Source organism: Neolamprologus brichardi, chromosome 23, assembly GCF_056152115.1.
Source record: "Neolamprologus brichardi isolate AB-2024 chromosome 23, ASM5615211v1, whole genome shotgun sequence".
Classification (NCBI taxonomy): Eukaryota; Metazoa; Chordata; class Actinopteri; order Cichliformes; family Cichlidae; genus Neolamprologus; species Neolamprologus brichardi.
Window position 1 is genome coordinate 6,455,270 of NC_142125.1, and position 25,049 is coordinate 6,480,318.

Here is a 25,049-nt window from a genome sequence, read left to right on the forward strand (position 1 = left end):
TGGCCTTCAAAATAAAAGCATTTAATAAAAACATGAAATCAATAACAAGTGTTGGAGCTATTTGTTCTTATTTTTTATTATTTTGAAATTAGTTAAAGTTTGTTGTTAGTTTACTTATATTTTGGGGTTTATTTTTAAGTTATTTGTTGGTTAATATTTTGTTTCAAAGTTTGTTTGATGTTAATTTGTTAAATTAGTCAGGTAGAGCTGTAGGGCCATTTTGTTTTCTATAAATAAAGCAACTGGTATAGGACCAGCATGCACTGGGGTGGGCCTATGGTTTTTTTTTTTTTTTACCAGAGCAGGAGAAGCAGCAGGAGGTAACAAAAACATTGGATCTTGTTATTGCTTGCCAAACTGGATAAATAAACCATCAAAACGCAACTTTCAAGTTTGGACAATGGACTTCTTTTGCCTGCGTACAAAATAGTCTCTCAGTGCAGCAGTGGCTTGTGGACTTTTTGATTGTGGGATGTTTGATTTGTCAAACAAAGGAATTGCCACTACATAAAGTAAAAAAACCCGCCCGTGGACAAAGGAATAATCCTTCATTAATGGATATGTTGGATATATGGTTTTCAAGGATCACCGTCGAACTCGAATAAAAGCCTTACTGGATCATCTGTGAGTACTCCCGACAGATTTGATGTTGAGGCCTGGATCAACATGTCAGTCGTTCATCAAAACTGGTGAGTGATAATATTGTTTTAAGCCGTAAAGGAAAACGGTGAAGCTATTGGAGTTTAAAGACATTATTTCACTACAAAGACTGATGAACTGAGTTTTGATGTACTAAATTGGTGCATAATTAGATCGCTAATTGAAACATGCCAACGCCCTCTGTGGAAATGTTTGTACGCTGCAATCAGCAGGTAAATGGATGTCATGTTTGTTCCCGATGCTATGGATTCTCAGTGTGCTGTGCATCTTTATAATGTTTGAAATAATCCAAGAGGACAATAAAAATGTCGGATATTAAGAGTAAACAAGAGGATGACACTCAGATGCAAGCAGAGAAAAGAAGCATCAAATTTACACCAAAAGGTTTGGATTTGTAAATAAAGACATGCCAAGAAAAGCGGAGTTCAATGTGTAAGCAAGCATCTAAGTACATGGGGAAAATTTCCGCTTTAATGACTTCACATGAGAACGTTAAGGAAGTGTCTTCTGAATTCGGGAAGTTTATTAAATGCTATCAAGATGCAAATGCTTTGCAAGAATCCTTTTTAAGTTTGCCACTGCCAGAAGATGAAGTGAAAAGGAAAAGCGCACATTTTCAGTCTAAGGTGACAGCATTCTCTGTTTTTATGGACAAAGTAAAGGTTTGGTTGCAGGAAGCAGGCGAGCCGTATACTGAACAAAGCAATACTGCTCTTAATGATCTTAATGTTGAAAGTTTGGATAAAATAAATCCTGAAGACAGTGTCTCTAATATCTCAAGTGTAAAGCCACCTTCAAAAACCTTGTCACAGCAAAGTCGAATGTCATCAACTTCTTCCGCACGCATTAAAGCTGCGGCTGACAAAGCAGCGCTCATGGAGCGACTCGCTGCATTAAAGAAAAAGCAATTCTATTGAAGCGCAAGAGGAAAAATTGAGAAAAGAAAAGGAGAAATTATCCTTGGAAACAGAGCTGGCAGCAACCAATGCAAAGCTTCGTGTCTTAAAAATAAACTCAGTTTGTAGCTCTGAGCGTTCTGATGGAATGAACTCTTATTTTGAAAGAGGGCACGTACAAGAAGCGCCTAGTTTAAATCCTTGTGCTGATACATTTGTTCCGGCAAAAAGAGATTACTCTGGTACAAATTCTGCATCTGAATCACAAGTAATCATACCTAGACAAAGTCAAAACCAACATCAGGTGGATGATTCAGCTCAAGTGACGCAGCAAACACAGCCTCAGTCTCCTACTTTGACTGAGAATTGCACGAAGGAGATTGTCAATATTATGCAAAAACAAAATGACATCACTACTTTGCTTGTAAAACAAAATTTATCTTCTGTCCTCCCAGCCAGAAATATCCCTATGTTTGATGGAGACCCTTTACAGTATAGATCATTTATGAATGCCTTTGAAAATGGAGTGGAAGCTAAAACTGACAACTGGGGCGACTGTTTGCATTTTTTAGAGCAGTTCACTAGGGGGCAGCCTAAAGACTTGGTGCATAGTTGTCAGCATTTACCTCCTGAGCAGGGCTATTCCACAGCCAAATATCTTCTTGAAGAACATTTTGGGAACGAAAATAAAATTGCCTCTGCATATATGGAGTGGATTGTGACCTGGGCACCTATTAAAAGTGAGGATGTGAAAGGTCTACAGTCATTCTCTCTTTTTCTTCAAGGATGTTCGAATCTAACACAGCAAGTTGTTTATATGAAGGAGTTGGATTTGCCCTCAAATATGAGAATGATTGTTATGAAACTTCCATACAAATTGAGGGAAAAATGGAGAGTTGTTGCCTATGAACTGCAGGAACAAAATGGTCACAGAGCAGTGTTCACTGATCTGGTTGCCTTCATAATAAAACAGGTGAAAGTAGCATCAGATCCAGTGTTTGGCAACATCCAAGACTCGCAATCTGGAAGCAGCTTTAAAGTTTCAAGTTCCACCAAGCAAAGAAAAACGGGAAGTAGTTTTGCCACTAATGTCAGTACAGTTCCAGGAGTCAAAGCTCAATCAACTGGAAGCAGAACAAATCCCACTGTTCTGCACAGTTGTTTGTTTTGTTCACACAGCAATCATTTACTAGAGAATTGTAAGCAGTTTAAAGCTAAAATGCATCGGGATAAGTTGACTTTTATCAAGGAAAGGGGAATTTGTTTTGGTTGTTTAAAAGTTGGTCACACAAGCAAAGACTGTAGGAGTCGTTTGGACTGCAATGTGTGTCACCAAAAGCACCCAGGGGTTCTTCATATAGAGCGAAAAGATCCAGGTGCACCCTCAGAACAAACTCAACAGATGACAAGCTCTAATGTCAACTTGTCAACTGCAACCACTCAGACATGTGGGCATATTGGGGCCGGTCATGAAGTTGATGCAGTTTTTCCTATAGTTCCAGTTCAAGTTAAGAGCCAAAAGAGCAATAAAATCGTGCAAACCTATGCATTTTTGGATTCTGGAAGTTCCGGTACATTCTGTACAGAAACCCTGGCAAAAAGACTGAATCTAAAAGGTAAAAAGACCAATATCCTTTTGAGAACAATGAGTCAAGATAGGATTGTTAGTGCACAAGTTCTGTCTGGTTTGGAAGCAAATGATTTCATGCTGTTGCCAGATGTTTTGACTCAAAAGACCATGCCAGTTTCTACAGTCAATATTCCCCAGCAAGGTGACATTGATCAGTGGCCTCATCTTAAACCTGTTAAACTTCACAACATTGATGCAGAGGTGGAGCTACTGATAGGCACTGATGCTTCCAATGTTTTAGAGCCATGGAAGGTGATAAACAGTGTGGAGGGTGGACCTTATGCTGTAAAAACCAAAGTTGGCTGGGTCATAAATGGTCCCCTGCGCACTGGAAGTAACAGTGGAAATAAAAACAACCACACTGCTGTAACAACCAATAGGATTTCTGTTGAGCGTCTTGAAGAAATGTTGGTTAAACAGTACAATCATGATTTTAATGAAAGATCCTCAGAGGAGCAGACTGAAATGTCCAGAGAGGATATGTGTTTCATGGATATTGTTAGTAGTTCAATAAAACTTATTGGAAATCATTATCACATTGATTTGCCTTTCAGGAGAGAAGGTCCCAGCTTGCCAAATAACCTCTGTGTCGCGGAGCAGCGTCTCCAGAGTCTCAGACGGAGATTTGAAAAGGATGCTCATTATAAGGATGAATACACTGAATGTGTAAACAACATGCTTGAACAAGGATATGCCGAGCTTGTGTCTGCAGATGAGTTGCACAAAGACGATGGAAAGGTGTGGTACATCCCTCATCACGGAGTGTATCATCCCACAAAGGGCAAGTTAAGAGTTGTATTTGACTGTGGAACAACTTATAAAGGAGCATCATTGAACAGCCAGCTTCTACAGGGACCTGATCTCACAAGCTCGCTGGTTGGAGTTCTGATCAGATTTAGACAAGAGCCTGTTGCATTAATGGCAGACATTGATTCCATGTTTCACCAAGTTCACGTCTCAGAAAAACACGTCAACTTTCTCCGTTTCCTGTGGTGGCAACATGGCGACACTACAAGGTCTGCACAGGAATACCGGATGAAGGTGCATTTGTTTGGAGCAGTATCTTCGCCAAGCTGTGCAAATTATGCTCTACAGAGAACTGCAGATGACAATGCACAACAGTTTTCAGCTGAAGTGGTTGATACAGTCAAAAGAAACTTTTATGTGGATGATTGTTTGAAATCTGTTGCTTCAGAAGAGGAGGCAGTGCACATGGTGAAAAGGCTGACAGATATCTGCGCTAAAGGAGGATTTAAGCTTTCAAAATGGATCAGCAACAGTCACGCAGTGCTCATGTCAATCCCAGAGGAAAGAAGAGCGAAGGAAATTAAGGCTCTGGATTTGGACACAGATCAACTTCCAGTTGAGAGAGCACTGGGTTTACAGTGGTGCATAGAAACAGACAAGTTCCAGTTCAGAACCTCCCTGCAGGACCGTCCAACAACCAGAAGGGGCATTTTGTCTGTGGTCAGCTCACTGTATGATCCTTTGGGAATCTTGTCTCCCTTCAGTATGCCAGCTAAACTGTTGCTACAAGAGCTTTGCCGACAAAATTTGAAGTGGGATGAAGTTATTCCCCACTCACTTTCCCAGCGGTTGCGTGATTGGCTGGAGGATCTCCAGCTGATTTCAAAGTTCAAAGTGGAATGTTGCATTAAACCAAGTTGCTTTGGAAGACCAGATAAGGCACAACTTCATCATTTTTCTGATGCAAGTCAAGATGGTTATGGAACCGTGTCATATTTAAAGTTGGAAAAGAATAACATCACGTATGTTGCTTTTATCCTGGGGAAGGCTAGAGTTGCTCCTCTCAAGCAAACTACAATTCCCAGGCTGGAATTGACGGCTGCAGTTCTTGCAGTTCGAGTGAATATGCTTCTGCAAAAAGAGCTGCAGATAAGGTTGGAAAAATCAGTTTTTTGGACTGATAGTACAACAGTACTGAAATACATCTCCAATGAAACCAGAAGATTCAATACTTTTGTTGCAAACAGAATTGCTGTCATTCGAGAAGCAACAGATGTGAATCAGTGGAGATATGTTTCTTCCAAGGAGAATCCTGCAGATGATGCATCCAGAGGCATGAGTGCTGGGGATTTCCTCAAATGTAGAAGATGGATAAAAGGGCCAGAATTTCTCTACAAGTCAGAAAGGGAATGGCCTAAACTGGATGTGGAGTACAGTGTAATTTCTGCAGATGACCCAGAGGTCAAAAGGGACCTGACAATGAATGTCATTGTGAAGGAATTACAAAATCCTACCAACCATCTTATCCATTACTTCTCGTCTTGGGCAAAACTTAAAATCTCGGTAGCCTGGCTTTTAAAGCTGAAAGAGGCCTTGGTGTTGCTGGCGCAGAAGAGGATAGAGTTGCTTGCTGCAGGTTTGAATAAGAATGTTCTGGAAAGTCAGAAAGAAGTGGAGATAAGAATGGAAAGATTTAAGACCACTTTGAAGAAAGGAAATCTGACTTCAGAAGATTTAGCAAAGGCAGAACAAGCTATTATTCAATATGCACAACAACAGAAATTTAAAACTGAAATGGCTTTAATCAGCAATGGCCTCAAAGGAGTCTCCAAGGGAAGTTGTCTTTACAAACTTGATCCAGTGTTGGATGCAGGAATCCTCAGAGTGGGTGGCCGATTGAATAAAGCAGCCATGCCTATGGAAGTAAAGCATCCTGCAATTTTGACAAAAGATATGCATGTGTCAACACTGATTTTACGCCATATCCATCAAAGGTTGGGACATGCAGGAAGAGCACACATGCTGTCAAAACTAAGACAAAAATACTGGATATTGAATGCAAATTCTGCTGCCAGGAAAATCATCTCTCATTGTATCACGTGTAGACGCAACAGAGGAAAGTTTGTTGAACAAAAGATGGCGGATCTGCCTGAAGAGAGAGTCCTGCCAGACACAGCTCCATTCACAAATGTTGGAGTGGACTATTTTGGACCTATAAGTGTTAAAAGAGGACGAAGTCTCCTTAAAAGGTATGGAGTTCTTTTTACTTGTTTCACCAGTCGTGCAGTACATCTGGAGATTGCATGTACACTTGATACAGACTCCTGTATAAATGCTGTGCGGAGGTTCATCTGTAGACGAGGCCCAGTTTCGACCATCAGATCTGATAATGCTACAAATTTTGTTGGGGCGAATCGAGAGTTGAAAGAAAGTTTGACTGAGCTGGACCATGCTAAAATTCAAAAGGCTTTTGTTCAGGATGGCATGAAATGGAACTTTAACATCCCAGCAGCTTCTCACCAAGGCGGTGTGTGGGAGCGCCTCATTCGTTCAATAAAGAGTATTTTAGCCTCAGTTCTCAAAGAGCAAGTTTTGGATGATGAAGGACTCCAAACAGTCTTCTGTGAGGTTGAAGCTATATTGAACGACAGACCCATTACTAGAGTTTCAGATGACTCAAATGATCTTGAAGCACTGACACCCAATCACTTGTTGTTGCTGAAAAATAAACCAGTTTTACCACCAGGACTGTTTGATCCAAGTGATGTGTATGTCAGGAAAAGGTGGAAACAGGTACAGTACATGGCAGAGTTGTTCTGGAAGAGATGGCTTTCTGAGTACCTACCTCTGATGCAAGAAAGACAAAAATGGATGAGGACTAAAAGATGTCTTATACCTGGAGATGTAGTTTTAATTGCAGACGCTACAGCACCAAGAGGATCGTGGATGATGGCGAAAGTCTTAAGTGTAAACCAGGATGCAAAAGGCTTGGTGCGTTCTGTGAGACTACAAACAAAGACCAGTGTTTTGGAAAGGCCAGTGACAAAACTTCTTTTGCTACTGGAAGCCTCATCGTGAAGAAGATCATTAGCAAAGATTAAGGACCTGCTTAAGGGAATAGCTCCTCCTTTTGGGACTTTAAAGTAATTGTGATTGTATGCACAATTAGGGGCCGGAGTGTTGGAGCTATTTGTTCTTATTTTTTCTTATTTTGAAATTAGTTAAAGTTTGTTGTTAGTTTACTTATATTTTGGGGTTTATTTTTAAGTTATTTGTTGGTTAATATTTTGTTTCAAAGTTTGTTTGATGTTAATTTGTTAAATTAGTCAGGTAGAGCTGTAGGGCCATTTTGTTTTCTATAAATAAAGCAACTGGTATAGGACCAGCATGCACTGGGGTGGGCCTATGGTTTTTTTTACCAGAGCAGGAGAAGCAGCAGGAGGTAACAAAAAAATTGGATCTTGTTATTGCCAAACTGGATAAATAAACCATCAAAACGCAACTTTCAAGTTTGGACCATGGACTTCTTTTGCCTGCGTACAAAATAGTCTGTCAGTGCAGCAGTGGCTTGTGGACTTTTTGATTGTGGGATGTTTGATTTGTCAAACAAAGGAATTGCCACTACAACAAGTATCTTATTACGATGATCGTAGCGTGTGTGTGTGTGTGTGTGTGTGTGTGTGTGTGTGTGTGTGTGTGTGTGTGTGTGTGTGTGTGTGTGTGTGTGTGTGTGTGTGTGTGTGTGTGTGTGTGTGTGTGTGTGTGTGTGTGTGTGTGTGTGTGTGTGCGCAATGTTTCCTTGTTAACTGATGGCCCAGTGTAAAGGAAACGTTGCATGTCACATCATCACATATACAGAAATTATTAACATGTATAGCTTTAATAAGCTTTATCTAACAGTTTTTATGATTTTCCTTTATGTTATATTAATCGATCATACATCTGAAAATGATACATTCTCTGTTTGTTTCGCGTGTCACGTGTTTCCTGTACTTATTGTAATTTATTTGTCACTGATTTTTGTTTCAATCAGCAGTGAAGGATGTGAAAAAGCATTAATCAAATTAAACAACCCAGCTGATTTGTAAAGAAAGAAATTTTCTGGGGGAGTTCCTCTACATTCTTCAGTCTATACACCTAAAAACCACAAACCAGGTGAGAAATTTGGGTGTAGTGATGGATGCAGACCTAAACTTAGAAAAACACATCAAGACAATAACAAAATCAGCTTACTATCACCTCAAGAATATATCAAGGATAAAAGATCTGATGTCTCAACAGGACCTGGAAAAACTAGTCCATGCATTCATCTTTAGTAGGCTTGATTACTGTAACAGCATCTTTACAGGTCTACCTAAAAAATCAGTCAGACAACTACAGCTCATTCAGAACTCTGCTGCTCGAGTCCTCACTAAGACCAAAAAAGTGGACCACATCAGTCCAGCTCTGAGGTCTTTACACTGGCAGCCTGTCCGTCAGAGGATAGACTTTAAAGTTCTGATGCTGGTCCATAAAGCTCTGAATGGTTTAGGACCAAAATACATCAGTGACCTCCTGACCCAGTATGAACCTTCCAGATCCCTCAGGTCATCTGGATCCGGTCTTTTATCAGTTCCCAGAGTCAGAACCAGACACGGAGAAGCCGCATTCAGCTTTTATGCTCCTTATATCTGGAACAAACTCCCAGAAAGCCTCAGATATGCTGAAACACTCAGTTTATTTAAATCCAGGTTGAAGACTCACCTGTTCTCAGCTGCATTTGAATAAATCACCAAATCTGCACTTAAGCTTAGATTTCAAAACTTACATTTTAACTACTGATTTTATCTACTGTTCTGATTTGATCTGTTTTGATTTTATATACTGTTTTGTTTGCTTGTTTTAATCAATTTTAAATCATGCTTTTTATTTGTTTTTGTTTCTAATGTCTCTGTAAAGCACTTTGAATCACCTTGTTGTTGAATTGTGCTATACAAATAAACTTGCCTTGCCTTGCCTTGCCTTACATTATTTAACAGTTGGGGTAGGGAGATTACAAGCTGTTAGTGACAGCTGTCAGTCCAGTCATTCATTGTATTACTGCCCTCTGCCAAGGTAAATACTAAAGTTGACACCAGTGACACAAGCTCATAATGAAAAAGGCAAGTGCATGCAGAAAATCAATTTATTTATGACATTGTGTATTTTATAACAAGCAGTGGTATGAACAATAAAAACACTCACACCAACTGAAATAAATTATTATGGTTATTAAGATCACCCTGTCACCACCTGGTTTGCCTGCATTCCTCTGATATCCAAATAAACATAAACCTATATACTTTTCAAAATAGTTTGAGAATTTAAAAGGGCCTTCTTGTTTAGTGACATAAGATTGTTGGTAATCAACCCGCCCATTAGGTTATATCATAGAGAGTCTACTGTAGAATAACAACTGATTTCTTATGTTCTTTTAAAGAAATTAGGAAAGTCAAGATGAGGATTACCATGTTAAGCAGAACACCTTCAAAATACCATCAAAGCAAACAGATTTTTTTTTTACTATTCTGATATATTTCCAGAATCTTAAAATACTTTAAACACATCATTGACGAGTGTTAGCTTCATTAACCAGGAGGCCACTGTTTCATGAGGGTCCGTCAGTGCCAACAAAACTGACTAACCACAGCGAGTGGTTTTGTGCAACACAAAGACAGAATCTAAGAGTAATCATCAAGCACAGTGGTGCAAAATTATAGAGTTGCATTCCTGCCTCAAGCACTGATCAACTTCAAAACACTGAATCAAATAAGCATTGTTTCATAGAGTACTTAAAGATTATGTGAAATCATCTTTTGGATAATTGAACTGAAATAGGTTATTGATCCTAAACATACAAGCAAATCCACCAAGATATGGTGGGCTTTTGTTTTCAATGTAGACACTGACTCAAGTGTAGATTAAACTTAGTAAATTAAAGTTTGAATCCCATGTAAATATCTCTGCAGTACTACTCTTAAACGTTAAAAACAGAATACTGTTTTTTTTGTCCTGCTGTATTTATCTTATTGTCAAAACTTTACTGAAGTCCTTGTAAATGTTTGCTTATGACAGCGATTATCATGCATATGCAGTGGAATGTGATCTCTTAAAAAGTTGTAATTTAATATTGTAAACCTTTATACTTTTATTTGTTGAATACAGTGGATGGAATGGTTCTTTTAAAAGGTCTCCATGGTGAGAAGAATTTAGCAGGTATAGATAATGCTTCATATGACAAATATGATGGAGGACATTGATTCATCAAACTGAGTATCAGACAATTTCAGTTTTGTCATAGTTGATGGTTTAACGCGGTACAGCACAGAGGCGGTAAGATTTGGGACAGCGTGCGGCTCCCAGCTGGAACTCCAGACTGGGCTGCTCTCCAGCAGGTGGCGAAAGAGAAAACCTCTGAAGGAGGGAGGTGAAAAACAAAAACAACTCCATCCTGGCCAGCTGTTCTCCAGGACACACACGCTTGCCTGAGAATAAACAATAAGACATGAGTTTTATTCAAAAAATTTACAAGATATTCACTATATCATAGAGTTTACTACACTTCTGCAACAAACCAAGGATGCATGCCATTTTGTCTTGGCTAAAACAGTACAAGAGGCTTTAATGTACAACAAACCTGCAGAAAATGGAAGGAAAGCATCTCTCTTGCGAAATTTACCATCCTTGTCCAGAAAGTGTTGAGGGTTGAAAGAGTGTGGAGTTTCCCACACTGACTCATCATGTAGGACTGAGTCCAGGGTAGCCACGATCATGGTGCCCTGCACAAAAAATACTGGTAAATGGCCTGCATTTGTATAGCGCTTTACTCAGTCCTTAAGGACCCCAAAGCACTTTACACTACATTCAGTCATCCACCCATTCACACACACATTCACACACTGGCAATGGCAAGCTACGTTGTAGCCACAGCTGCCCTGGGGTGCACTGACAGAGGCGAGGCTGCCGGACACTGGCGCCACCGGGCCCTCTGACCACCACCAGTAGGCAAACATGGGGTTAGTATCTTGCCCAAGGATATTTGCCATGCAGCCAGGAGGCAGCGTGGGATCGAACCACTGATCTTCTGATTAGTGGCTGACCTGCTCTGCCACCTACCCCACTACTAAAATTGAAAGAAATTAAAAAAATTAAAAATTGTTATTCAAGTATATTGGTTTAATTTGCCATATAACAGAAGGTGAGCTGATGGAAAAAGGCAACGTAACATTGTCAAAATGTCCAAAAGAGCTTTTTAGTATGCAATTGTGTCAAACTACAAAGTGTATAATGCCTGTTAATTAAGAACCAGGGACAAGTTTTAGATGTTATAACCTTTAATTGTAGGTGTTAAAAAATGTATCTGTTTTCTCAAAATTTCACATTTTTACAAGTGTATATTCTTGTGTCTATTCACATTAATTTCTCACTTTCAGTTATTGTTTTGAGTTAATATGAGAACAGTAATGAAGTTGACCTTTTTATTTGATTTGAAGTTGCATTTTCATTACATACAGTATTTCAGAGAAACTAGAGAGAAACCATGCTAAGTCATTGCTGTTTTGATAAAATAGTGGTCGTATGATTTGACATCTACTCTACCTGTCGCAGGGCAAAAGGCAGTCTATGCAGGGCCATAAGAGTATCATTATGTGTAGCCAGGAATCACTGTAATACAGAGCCCTGATGTAATACTAATGTAATCCATTAGCACAGGTGTGCCACAGAGATCTATTTTTGGACCTCATGTATTTATTCTACACATAACCACAGACTAAAAATGGACTCAGCCACTGTGTAGTTACAAAACTCTGCATTTTGACGGGTTAGCATTTTGGCTGCTGCCATGTCACTTTTTAGGAGTCAGAAGTTACCATATATTGTTGAGAAGTCTAAACAGGCACGGTACTGTGAATTATTTAAGCATTACATAAGTCATTTTAAGGACTGCATAATATCTGGATAATTTTGAGGAAGAAGAATATTTTCACCATCTTACATCACAAATACACTTTACTTTCCGGGTCCATGTAGTATAATGGAGTGGATCAATCTTGCCTAGCAAAACTTTACTTAAATTTACTTACATGCCTATCTAAATTTACCACATTCCTAACTTTAAATCGTAAAAGCATTAACACACAGTTCAGTTGATAGCAAAAAGTTGATTCTGTTCATCTTGACGTAGTTTTTTCAGTGGGAGAAACGTTCAGATGAACAGAATCTACCTTTTGGGATTTACTTACCTGGATGATTGATCATACATCAAGAGAGTACAGTTGATAGTGAGTGTTACACTACCCACAGATATCAGAACTATTTTTATACCAGGCTTTAAATGTGCTTTTTAAAGCTGCTTCATTGGTTATTTTAAGTGTAACATCTGGATTGACTTTTCAAGTCAGCCTCAAGTTGCTAAATTGGTAGACAAGGAATACTTTATTCTACAGCGAAACTGCCAGAAAGTATTATGGTTTGTGTACCTTTGGGATTGTGTATTTATCCACTGTAGTTTCCTTGTTTGTCATATGAAGCACATTGAGAGGAAAGATGTTGGCCATTCTCTGAATCTCATGAATGACAGCATCAGTATAGGGCATGTTTTCTCGGTCACTCATAGAGGGCTGTCTGGACGAACCAACCACAGCATCAATCTCAGCTTGTACTCTCTCTGCACAGTGAAAACAGGATACAATCAGAGTCTGTATCAAGGTTATTATATTTATCTAAAAGTAAATGAAAAATTAAAATTGACTGTGAGAAACAATTTCAGGTTATTAATGTAAAAATAAAAACATATTTAAAAAAAAACAGTTACTACCAATACTGAATTATTAACTTCAGATCAAACATAATTAGAAACATAAACAGGAAATATATTTTCAGTCTTAGTATTTGCGAATTTGTTAATATTTGTCAACGCAACAAGCTACGAAACATTCAAACATATGTTTATTGAAAGGTGGAAAGTCTATATGAATGTCAATTGGCTATCTTCGCATATTGATTTTATATTGTCAGCTTCATGACCACATATGTGGTCTTCCTGTTTTCTGCTAAATAATGCCAGGATCTACTCTGGAAACTAACTGAATCCCAACTAGAAATCAAAACATGCTAAAAAATGCCCCCAAAATGATGAGACTATCATAAACTCTGTTTTGTGTATTATGTGGATGACTAACACAACCTGCATGCTTTTTCTCACAGTACAAGACTGACGTGACAAAATACACAGTACTGTTGGGTATTACACACGCACCTTGTATATCAGGGTAGTAGATCATGTAAAGCAACCCCCAACGTAAAGTAGTGGTAGTAGTTTCAGTTCCACCAAAAAACAGGTCCATGGTGCAAGCGTGTAAGTTACTGAGAGAAAAACTTGAATCTTTGCCCTCGTTCTATCAACGGTCCAAACAACAGAAATTAAAATATCTTATATTTCAGGTTGCATTACAACACCAAAATGAACAAACATGATGGAGATCAAACACAACACTCACCTTTGCCATTTCTATAAGAAAGGCATCAATATAGTCTCTCGGTGACGCTGGGTCAAGGGTTTCTTTGTGTTCTCTGATCCTGATTTCTATAAAGTCCCTTACCTCCTGTGTCAGAGTGAACATTGTCTTATGAGGTCCAGGTAGCCACTTCATCAGCCAGGGAATTATGTTGTACATCTACAGAACAGGAAGCCAGATGAAACCATCTTTTCATGACTGGACATATCATGCTGTGCATTCAAAGAATTCTGAATTGAAATCTAACACACTTCTAACAGGAATTCCACAATGGCAAAGCTGATGGTAGAAATATAATTACCAAGAGAAAAATATTTGAGGGCAATGTCAGCAAACATTTATTTTGTTTTTTGTTTTAATGAGAGAGATCAAGTTCATATTCCCCAGTGTTCACTGAAATTTAAGTTGATTTAGATAATGCTTCAAAAAGCACTTGAAGACACTTGGCTTCACATATTACCCGTTATAAGCTGATTGTTATAAAAAAAATCTACTTAGGTACAAATATTACTTGTAAACACACGTATATAAATATGATGTCTATTGGGATCAAGGATCCTTTATTGTTATTCATCATGAAGAAAATGTAATAGAAAGAGATGCAGTTACTCAGGTCTCATAATAGACAGACATTCAGAGATTTCTCCAGATACAGACAGACAAACTGGTGGTAGCTAACCAACCGCACATTGTAGTGGAAGACAAGCAGAAGCATATATATGTCTATAAAAATTCCCCCCACCCCTACAGGTGGTCTGTCCTTCAAGCTCGGGTCCTCTACCAGAGACCTGGGAGTTTTGAGGGTCCTGCGCAGTATCTTAGCTGTTCCTACTACTGCGCTCTTCTGGACAGAGATCTCTGATGTTGTTCCTGGGATCTGCTGGAGCCATTCGCCTAGTTTGGGAGCACCTAGTGCTCTGATTACCACTGGGATTACCGTTACCTTCACCCTCCACATCTTCTCTGAGCCCTTGTTGCTTCTGCAGCTTCTTGTGTTATTTCTTCCTGATGTTGCTGTCATTCGGTATCACTATGTCTATCACTACGGGCGTCTGCTGCTTCTGCTTGTCTTCCACTACAATGTCCGGTTGGTTAGCTACCACCAGTTTGTCTGTCTGTATCTGGAGAAATCTCTAAATGTCTGACATTTTGTTTATATCTGTGGGCTTTGCATCTGCCAGGACTTGGCTTCCTCCTCTCTGCCCTTTGGTGTGTTTTAAATCAGTCTTTGTTTTTGCTCCTTGTCATTAGAAACCCTGTAGGGAGACTGTGGTTGCTTAAATGTGACTTTTGCATTTTATATAAATTGTGATGTAATATGATTACTGGATAATGTAGGATGGTGGAAGGAGATTCACCTGTATCGATATGCTTCCCTGTAAGCGCATAATTTCATTGAAATTATGAAGAATAGACTGGTACTGCCGGTCAGTGTACTCAAATCGACTCCCAAAGACCAAACAGCAGATGATATTCGACACAGCATTATTTATCAGTAGCTGGACATTAAAGGGCTTTCCTGCAAATAAAGACAGAAAATATGGGGACAAGTACCCAGTGTCATAACAAAGCAAGCACACTCTATTGAATGGTGCCAATCATGTCACTAAGATGTTTTTTGCCTTGGTGTTCTGTGAAAGCCTCTGAGAGATACTGGCACTCTTGCTGGACGTATAACTCCAGAGTCTTCCTGCCCAGACCAAAGTTTCTGAGTGTATGAAGAGTAAATCTCCTTTGCTGCTTCCACTGATACCCATTTGACAACAGAAGACCTTTGAACACACAAATACACAATAATAGATTGAATAAGAAACACTACCTTACACCCCTGATTTGGTGTCTCAATTATGTTGTTCATTGTATTAAACACTAACTATATATATTTTTTAATAAAAAAGAGAAAAACAGAACCTTCATTCCCAAATAAATCTTCAAACAGTGGTACGGTGGGTCGATCTATGAAGTCGTCTCCTTGCTGGACCAGGGCTTCTTTCACAAACTTGTAGCTATTAATGACCACGGTTCTTCCACCAAAGAGTCTGATGGTGAAAATGTTTCCATATTTCTTTGCAAACTGAACAAAGACAGCAGGCAGATGTTGTGGTTCAACAGTACTCAGAGAATTAATACTGCTTCTACATCTTTACTGCATATACTATAAGATTGCAGCAATGTTGCCTCATTAATATTATATCTCTTAACAAGAACCCAAACTGCAAACACATGAGAAAATATTTAAAAAGAGAATTTAAGTAACCGAAAATGCAGCTCTGACTGAACCCTCTTGATGTGGTCTCCATAAACCAAACTCAAATAACAAACCTTCTCTCTTGTGTGAATAAAGGCAACTGCAGATAAAGTTCACTGAGTTAATGATTGCCAGAGTTTTAAATGGCAACTTCTCTGAACTTGTTCTGTAGTACTTTAAACAGGCAGAAGGTCCTTTTACTAACTATTACATCCATATTACAAATATTCTTCCACTGAGGATAAGTAATGGCCATTGAAAAAAGATGCTCCTTTAATTCTTGGATATTTTATTATTAACTCTTCAGAGGAGGTTATGTTTTTGGTAGCATTTATATCCATGCATGCCAGCATTTTGTTTGTAAACATGACAGCTCAATTATAACATTTATTGTTATTTATTGTTTTTGTTGCTATGCAAATGCATTTGCATTTAAATATCTTGTCAAATTTGACCTCGAATGTCATTTTTTCATTTCGCATCTGCCTTTTTGCAGGTTGACCCCACGATGTGTTAAATTTTTATAGAAAGTTTTATTGAGAGAAAGAGAAAATTAGCTAGAAATATATTGTAGTATTATATTGTAAAATAAGCACAAGTTATACTATTATCTATTACCTATTCCTATATAACATTTTTGTAATTAAAGTAAAGCTACCCTTATCTGATTTTTACTGCAGTACTAACAACTTAAAGTACTTTTAAGGAAAAAAGAAAGAAAAGAAAGATATTAAAATTAAAACACTATTCCCTTAATAGTAAACATGTGTACCTCTCTGAACTGCAGGTGTATTCTGTCAGGCCTGATGCGATGAATGTCACCGAGAAACGGGAGAGCCCACGGTCCAGGTGGGAAGTTTTTCGGCACTCTGTACTTCCAAATATCAGACAACAGCAGGAAAACACAGAGAAATATTAAAATGCTCCTTCCATCTATCCACTCAAAGCCAAGAACACTGTATAATGTCTCCATTGAAAGTTCTTAATGTCGCATGCTGGATTACTGCAGGGTTTTAACTGTGATGCTACCAAGAAACGAAGTGCGATCAGATAAATGGGTGGACTTCCTTAAAATACAAAGGTGAAGCTAAGACTAGCCTTCAAAATAAAAGCTGATAATGGTGGTGTTATTTTCAGTTTTTTTACACATAGGACATTATTACATGCAAAAAGGCTACACATAAAATTATGTATGAAGTACTGATTACTGTCTCAGTAATATCGGTGATTGACATTGTGAGGGAAAAACAATTATTTCCTGCCTAAAACAAAGAATAACCCACCAGCACAGCCAACCCACCTCCTAAAGAAAAGCGAACAAAGACATGTATATGTAGATATGTAAACAGTGTCCAGTAACTTTATACCATTTCATAATGATGGAGAGGCCAAACTATTGAGTGCTGCATTATTAACTGGCAGAATAAAACAATGATATAGCTTCCAAGCAAGCCTGAATATGAACTACCAAGCTAACAATTATGCATGTTTAATTCTAAAAAAAACATGGTTGACTCATGTAAGTAGAACACGAGGAAAGAAAAAAAGAAGTCTGGTTGCAAATTTTGAAGCCAATATGATAACTTTATTACACCAATGATGTGGAGGTCTAGCTTTTTAGATCCAATCTGGTTTTAAGTCTGACTTCATTAGCCGTTTCCGGGCCCAAACTCCGCTTCAGGTCCCAAAATCAAACAAACACTGTGGCATTACATTACTGCTGAGTTACAAACTGTCTAAATTCTTTCATCTTTAATCAGTGTGGCTGCTCTAACAGGTAACAATTAAGTTTAACATCCAGGCATCCATGAAAACAGGATTAATAAAATTTAGAAGTTAGCAGGGAGTTAGCTCGCTAGTTTCCACCTAAACATAATATACCAGGTTCTGACAGGGATTTCTGAAAAGAATTAAGATATACAGCTCTGCTATCACTACGAACATTGAGGAAGACAGCAAGCTAAACAGTAGTGATGTTTGTAGGGTTACTGAAGTTAGACTAGCTGGTATATAATGATGTGCTACGTGATCGCTAGTGACACACTTGTGTTAGCATAATAGACTTTGACAGTTTTGAGGGAGAGTGAGTCCAAAAGTCCGCAAAACTACAGATATCAAAGCAACTGCAGAGCGAAAACAATTAATCCTCCTGACAACTTCGTGGGGTTTACTGCCAGGGGTATGCTACTATATCCATTAAGGAAGGGTTTTTCTCAGCCTTCGTCAACGGAGACGGGCAAAAAGAGTCCCAGGTCCACTCTCAGCCAGGCCAAGTTTGTTTACTATATTGGTTAAAGATGGGTGATGCATCACCTTCTGACAGCGAAGACGGGCAGATAGCCTCCCAGGTGCATCTTAGCAGAGCTGAGTTTATTTAACCCTTTCTTTGGACTTATCACCATTGGCCATAACACAATCAAAGGTTACTTATTGATCCTAATTACTACATTTGAAACAGTATGTCCTCATACAACAAGTGGCACACACTTCATTAATGTAATTGTAGATAATATTTGACCTAAATATGTGGGTCTTGTGATTTAAACATGTAGGTTAGATGGTTATCACAATGATTCTGTTATATAAAACACTCCAGTGTAGGTATATATATAGTGTACGCGAGTATATATGATTACATAGTATATATGTGAATATTTATGTCATAAATTGTGGAATTCTTTTTTCTGGCAGCCACATTTTGGACCAGCTGTAGTTCGTTTGGTTCATGCAAATGTATAACAAATTGCATTGATCAAACAAAGAGGAATTATAAGCATGGCATGGCACGGCACATAGCTAGATTCCTTTGGATAACCCTGAGCTGAACTTAATAAGTCGCCTAAGCCTGATAGAGCAAGATTGGACTAAATTGACAGTGATGCTTATTTATGCTGAGGTTTTTACAATATTGGCCCACATTTATAAGCAAGGAGCCCAGCTATATATGAATAAGGTCAGTGTGCCATAGTCTACTTTACTTACATGAAGTAACTGTGCTCTTGTGAGCAATGTCAGAAGGATTTAAGCACCTGGCAACCTAGAAGTGCTCCAGTTCCTGTGACCAGTTTATCCATTTCCTGCAAAGCTGACAGTAGTGCAGTATCTTCCAGACCAAGCTCCTTTCTGGACAGCTTTTGCAAGAGGATCTTAACAAAGAGGACAACAGAACTCCAGATTCTTAAAGGAGAGTTAAAGTATTGTAAATTGAACTAAAAGAGAAACAATACCCCAGAGGTACAGAGGTTTGGATGCCCAGTTGCAGTCCAAACACTCTCCCCACAACAAGGAAGTCATGATCCAAATCAAGTCCTTCATACCATGTATTCTATACTTTTTTGGTATTGCAACCATCATGGCACACCTGCTGCTCATCTATTTTCACATTTCAAATTATTAGTTTTAGAAGTATTTCTAAAAGGATTTCAATGCTCTCTCTACTCTTGCCACCCTAGATTTTCTCATTTTCTCTTACTTGTCGTTTTCTATCTCTAACTTCAAACACACTTCAGGTAAAACAAAAACCTTTGACTGGGTGTTAATGGTGTAAAGAGAAATGAAAAGTCAAGCTTGAAATTTTTTTAATGGTAATTGTTCAGAATTAACATTCATTTCAGGTAAAGTAACAATTTAGAAGAAATGATTCTGTAAGCCTTCAAATACAGTGGAAAGTTTTCTAACAGATTACTTTGATTGTCCTTAAAAGGGACAGAATCCACTTTACTTGTAAAAGCAATGAACCAGGCAGGTATCTCTGAAATCGTTAACCAGAACAGAGACTCAATCCTTTCACTTGCCTTAATGTCAGAAAAAAAAGGATGAACTAATCTCAGTTTTTTGGTGGTTTAACATTTTTAGTAATTTCTGTTAGAGTAGAATAGATTTATATTGTAAAGGTTTATCAAAAAGGTCTACTGGAGTACAGGAACAAAAACTAAACTGCATCAGTTTGTGGTTCATGGTTTAACGTGGTACAGCACAGAGGCGGTAAGGTTTGGGACAGCGTACGGCTCCCAGCTGGAACTCCAGACTGGGCTGCTCTCCAGCAGGTGCAGAGAATGAAAACCTCTGAAGGAGGGAGGTAAAGAACAGGAATAACTCCATCCTGACCAGCTGTTCCCCAATACACGCACGCTTACCTGAGAATGCATAAGACAGCGTTATTCAGATAATTTATAAAATATTAAATCGTACCACATATTATTAGTGCACCTCTGGAACAAACTAAGGTTACAGTGAACACCTATGGCCTACCAACCAACGATACGTAAAAAATTGCTTGGGCAAATAAAGACATTGTGGTGGCAAGACGATTACAAGGAAAGACAGTACTGGGTTTCATTTAGCTCTTTTTAGAATAGAACAAGAGGTTTTAACTTCCAACCAACCTGCAGAAAATGGAAGGAAAGCATCTCTCTTGCGAAATTTACCATCCTGGTCCAGAAAGTGTTCGGGGTTGAAAGAGCGTGGAGTTTCCCACATTGACTCATCATGTAGGACCGAGTCAAGTGAAGCCAGGATTATAGCTCCCTGAAGAAGTATGACACAAAAACGGATCACTTAGAAAGGACGTGATAATCAGTTTGTTTCAACAGTTTTTTCCTTGTTTGTTTCTTTGTCTGTTTGCTTTTTGCCTAGAGGTTTTTAATTCAAGAATAAGCCAGAAAATCTTACTAGGAAAAAAAAGGCACAAACACTTGTTGCAGATTGTGTACCTTTGGGATTGTGTACTTATCAATTTTGGTGTCCTTGATTGCACTGTGAGCCAGATTCAAGGGGATAATGTTGCCCACTCTCTGGATCTCATGGATGACCGCATCAGTATAGGGCATGTTTTCTCTGTCAGCCATAGACGGCTGTCTGGATGAACCGATCACAGCATCGATCTCAGCCTGGACTCTCTCTGTGGAGTGAAAACGGGAAACAAGTTTAAAAATAAATAAAGTAAACTAACTGAAACGACTGTGTGCTTTTAAAGCTATCAAGAAAAAACTCAGAAAAGTAAAAAATTGTCTTTGTTAAGAAAGCAAGTATGAGGAGTCTACAGGACAATCACTCAAATACCTTCACACATGGTTTTGACATTGCCATCCTGATTCTGGTCTTCCTGTTCCCTTACAAGTTCTACTCATTTTAAATTAACAGAAAATAAACTAAGTGATAACTGAAACTGATAAATTTAAAATAAATTTTTAAAACTTAGAAAATTCAAAACTATGCTGCAAAGATGGCTGGAAAAAAAATCCTAATACCACTAACAATAAATATGTGATAGCAAGATGATTACAGCAAACGCAGGCACGGTGGATATTATGCACACCTTGTATGTCACTGTAGCAGATCATGTAAAGTAGTCCCCAGTTCAAAGTAGTGGTAGTAGTTTCACTTCCAGCAATAAACAGGTCCATAGTGCACGCACTTAAACTGCTGTGATCAAAAACTGAATCACTGCCCTCCTAGCAGAGACGGGAATAAATGACTGTTGACATATTTCATTTGAAGTGCAAAAAGAAAACACAGCACACCACTTACATCTCCCATTTCTATGAGAAAGGCATCGATGTAATCTCTCGGTGATGCAGGGTTAAAGTTTTCTATGTGTTCTCTGATTTTCGTTTTAATAAAATCAGTTACGCGTTTCGTTAAAGTTAATATCTTCTGATGAGGTCCAGGCAGCCACTTCACCAGCCAGGGCATTGTGTTGTACATCTACAGAACAGGAAGACAGTTACCAAATCATATGATGGTCCGGTAACAATTGTGACATTTCCACCTGTGTATTTCTCTATGGTACTCAAAGGACCCTGAATTAACATGTGTTGGGGAATTCCACGGCTCCTAAGATGGTTATAGAAATCTAACATCCAGGGAAAAATAAAACTTTTCAAAACCTTATTTTGGAGCAAAGCCAACAAACCTTTTCTAATCTAGATAATGATTAATACAATTTCCAAATATGGCTCCTGAGTAGCAAAATTATTTCTAGAGGCGCTGATCAACACATTTGATTCAATAAGGAGATGTTTGTAATTTTTATGTATTCTTGACACGTGATTAAAAGGGGTTTACCTGTGTCCCTATGGTTCCCTGTAGGCGTTCCATCTCAATGAAGTCACTAAGAATAGACTGATACTGCTCATCAGTGTACTCAAATCGATCCCCAAATACCAAACAGCAGATGATGTTTGACACGGCGTTGTTTAACAGTGACTGGGCATTAAAAGGCTTTCCTGTAAAATAAAGAGTATAATGTGAATAAGGCTTGTTTCAGCTCTGCAAGAGTAATGATGTTTCGCGATGTCTGATAATTACACTAATGCTTTAATGCATATGTGTCTGTTGGAAAGTTGGAAGAAACACAAAATGATGCATACGTATCAAACAGAAAAATTTGTGAAAAAATGTGTGATATTTTTTATGCCTTGGTGATCTGCAAAAGCTTCTGTGAGATACTGGCACTCCTGCTGGATGGATAACTCCAGGGTCTTCTTGCCCAGACCAAAGTTTCTGAGTGTATGAAGAGTAAATCTCCTTTGCTGCTTCCACTGATACCCATTTGACATCAGAAGACCTTTGAAACACACACGCACGCGCACACACACACACACACACACGCACACACACACACACACACACACACACACGCGCGCGCACACGCACACGCACACAGGTAATAGAAACTAATTAGAACATCTTAATATCCCTATTTTGGCAGTTCTGATGCTGCATGTATTATAAGGGAGATTCTTTTGAACAAAAAAACCTACCATTATTCCCAAGTAAGTTTTCAAATGAGGGTAACGTGGGACGATCTATGAAGTCTTCTCCTTGTTGGACCAGCACATCTCTCAAAAGTTTGTAGCCATTAAGCACCACAAGTCTTCCGCCAAAGAGTCGAAGGCTGAAAATCTTTCCATATTCCTCTGCAAACTGAACACAGAGAGTGGACAGGTGTTGTTGTAAGTATGAAAACTGTGTATTTATACACCACTTTGCATTTAATAATTAGTTATCAATTAAATCAGACTTTTGCACAGTGTGTTTTTGTCCTGTCTCCCTGCCCTCACCCCCAGCTGTTTGAGGTACATGGTTGCCCCTCCCTGAGCCTGGTTCCTCAGGAGATTTCTTCCTGTTAAAATTGAATTTTTCTTTCTCATTGTTGCCAAGTGACTGCTAGGTGGTTGACAGGCATCTACAATTCAACTTTTATGTTACAGTTCTGAAATTAAAATGCCAGGATGCTAAAGGCCCAAACCAGGTCATTTTAACCTGCAAAATGACAGGGAATAAAAGGAACATAGGATAAAGTCCATTATTTGCACTTTAGTAAATATTTAATAATAATAATAAATCTTTGTTTGGGAAAGATTGTTGTTCTCTCCCTCTCTCTAAAGCAGGGGTGTCAAGTTCCAGTCCTTGAGGGCCGGTGCCCTGAAACTTTTAAATGTGTCCCTGCTGCAAACACCTGAAGAACATTAGTAGGTCATTCACAAGACTCTATAGAACTTGACTGAATGCTGAAGTAGCAAATCTTAACCCTACCCAAGTAAATTTGAATAAATGTAAGTGTTTGGAAAATTGTACTTCTAAAAGTACTTTTATTGCACCATGTTCATTCACTAATGAGCCGCAGTAACATGCATCAAATGGCTGAATTGCCACCTCAGCCTGTCATATAATGAAGGGTTATTGTACAGTTTTGCAGAGAGAACAATAGGAATGATTTCCTTGAGGGCTCTTCATGGCTGAGACGTTGAATCAGTTTGAGGGATAAGGCGCTCTCCTGCTTCACAAGTGTGGATGGAGCAGGTGTGATGGGCTGTCCATCATGGAGAGCAGTTTGTTCAGTGACCTCTAACCCTCGCTGACTGAAACACCTCCAAATGCTGAGCAGTTCTTCCAGCTTTGCAATTAATTTGTTCTTCCTTTTGGCATCTCTGGCATGGCTGCTGTCCCTACTTGTACAAAGCATCAACAAAGCATCACTGCTGGTCCTCCAGTCCAATCTGTCATTCAGGTGAATTCTAAAGTGCCTGTATCTGTCCGTTTCGACCTCCACAACCATGACGCTGATGGGTATAGACCCAGTGTTTTCCATCAGAAGTCAGCTACTATCTCATTTGTCTTACAGACATTCAGATGGAGGAGGTGATTCCATCCGGACCACTCAACAAAGTTCCACACCAGCTTCCTGTGCTTGTTATTTTCAATGTGTAGTGTACGAATTGTGTAAGAAAAGTGCAACAACATTGTGGGAAGCTGGCAGTGCAGCTAACTTGACTTTCACTTCACACACGAGGGCTCACTTGGCTGCGGTTTGGGTTTTAGAGCCTTTTGTCTCTGAGCTAGAGACACGGAGGTCATGTAAAACTAATGTGAAATTCTAACCGTTTGAAAATAAATTGTGAAAATAGGTCATACCTCTGCGAATTGCAGGTGAAATCTGTCAGGTCTGATGCGATGAAGATTACCGATGAAAGGAAGTGCCCAGGGTCCAGGAGGAAAATTTCTCGGCACTCTGTTCTTCAAAAAGTCACTCAGGAGCAGAAAAACACACAGGAATAACAAAATGCTGCTGACGTCTATCCACTCCAACCCGAGGACACTGTTTAATGTCTTCATGTCTGCGTTTGTTTGTACCGACCTGTAGCTTCCCTGTTGAACAAGACAAACCACGTGAGAACGTTTAGTCAGCTGGTCAGATGTATCAGTCAGGGCTCGCAAAATCGCTAGCCCGACGTCCCGGAGCTAGCGATATCCGGTCGGGTGACCAAAATCTATCTCAGCCCCGCCAGTCTCAAGTGACAGTTGTGAATGTAAAGCCTGGCCGGCTTCTGGAAAGCGTACACACATTTGCAGGGTACACCAGGTAGATGGTTCGGATCACGTTTGTTTAGAACCGGACCGACGCCACCTTCTCCAAAGAGTCTCGGTGTGGTTGTTTTGGTCCGCAGGACCGCAGCTGAGTGCGATTAAGCTACTCTTATCTACTCTCTTGTCATAAAGGGTCACCACATTAGAAGCTCCACGTTTAATTTAAGAGCATTTAACATCAGATGTTCTTTCTTAAGTGTCCCTTAAGGGGATTTCTGTCTCTGGCTCAAACTGAACCAACAACCTTTCACTTGCCAAACAAATCCATAAGAAAGTTTAAAGAAGCTAGCACTGAACCACAACCAGCAACGACTCCAACCCAAAGGCTTTAAAATTATGATTAAAATATTTTCTTTAAACATAATCACATTAGTCCAGATGTTACCACATAACTTTATTTAACAGTTGAGGTAGTGTGAATACAATCTGTCAGTGATAGTGTCGATAATACAAGTTCATAA

At 39.0% G+C, this 25,049-nt stretch overlaps 2 protein-coding genes across 5 annotated transcripts; both read right to left on the reverse strand.

The window, feature by feature from the left end:
• Positions 1–9,062: 9,062 nt before the first annotated feature.
• On the reverse strand, positions 9,063–16,769 carry LOC148095983 (cytochrome P450 2J2-like). 3 transcript variants are annotated; one of them, XM_087836624.1, is made up of 9 exons: positions 16,490–16,769; positions 15,407–15,543; positions 15,111–15,241; positions 14,828–14,988; positions 13,452–13,628; positions 13,211–13,349; positions 12,432–12,619; positions 10,589–10,730; positions 9,063–10,436 (listed from the first exon to the last, which is right to left on the reverse strand). In XM_087836624.1, the coding sequence occupies exons 1-9, from the start codon at positions 16,688–16,690 to the stop codon at positions 10,261–10,263; spliced, it is 1,452 nt and encodes a 483-aa protein (XP_087692750.1). In that variant the 5' UTR covers positions 16,691–16,769; the 3' UTR covers positions 9,063–10,260. The 3 variants fall into 3 exon arrangements, with proteins under 3 accessions (XP_087692750.1, XP_087692749.1, XP_087692748.1); XM_087836623.1 differs by having other exon boundaries at positions 13,554–13,628; positions 15,092–15,241; positions 15,381–15,543; XM_087836622.1 differs by having other exon boundaries at positions 15,092–15,241; positions 15,381–15,543.
• Positions 16,770–19,278: 2,509 nt separating this feature from the next.
• On the reverse strand, positions 19,279–24,448 carry LOC148095984 (cytochrome P450 2J2-like). 2 transcript variants are annotated; one of them, XM_087836627.1, is made up of 9 exons: positions 24,136–24,448; positions 22,482–22,644; positions 22,155–22,259; positions 21,784–21,944; positions 21,247–21,423; positions 21,035–21,170; positions 20,430–20,617; positions 20,103–20,244; positions 19,279–19,853 (listed from the first exon to the last, which is right to left on the reverse strand). In XM_087836627.1, the coding sequence occupies exons 1-9, from the start codon at positions 24,334–24,336 to the stop codon at positions 19,678–19,680; spliced, it is 1,449 nt and encodes a 482-aa protein (XP_087692753.1). In that variant the 5' UTR covers positions 24,337–24,448; the 3' UTR covers positions 19,279–19,677. The 2 variants fall into 2 exon arrangements, with proteins under 2 accessions (XP_087692753.1, XP_087692752.1); XM_087836626.1 differs by having other exon boundaries at positions 22,136–22,285.
• Positions 24,449–25,049: the final 601 nt, after the last annotated feature.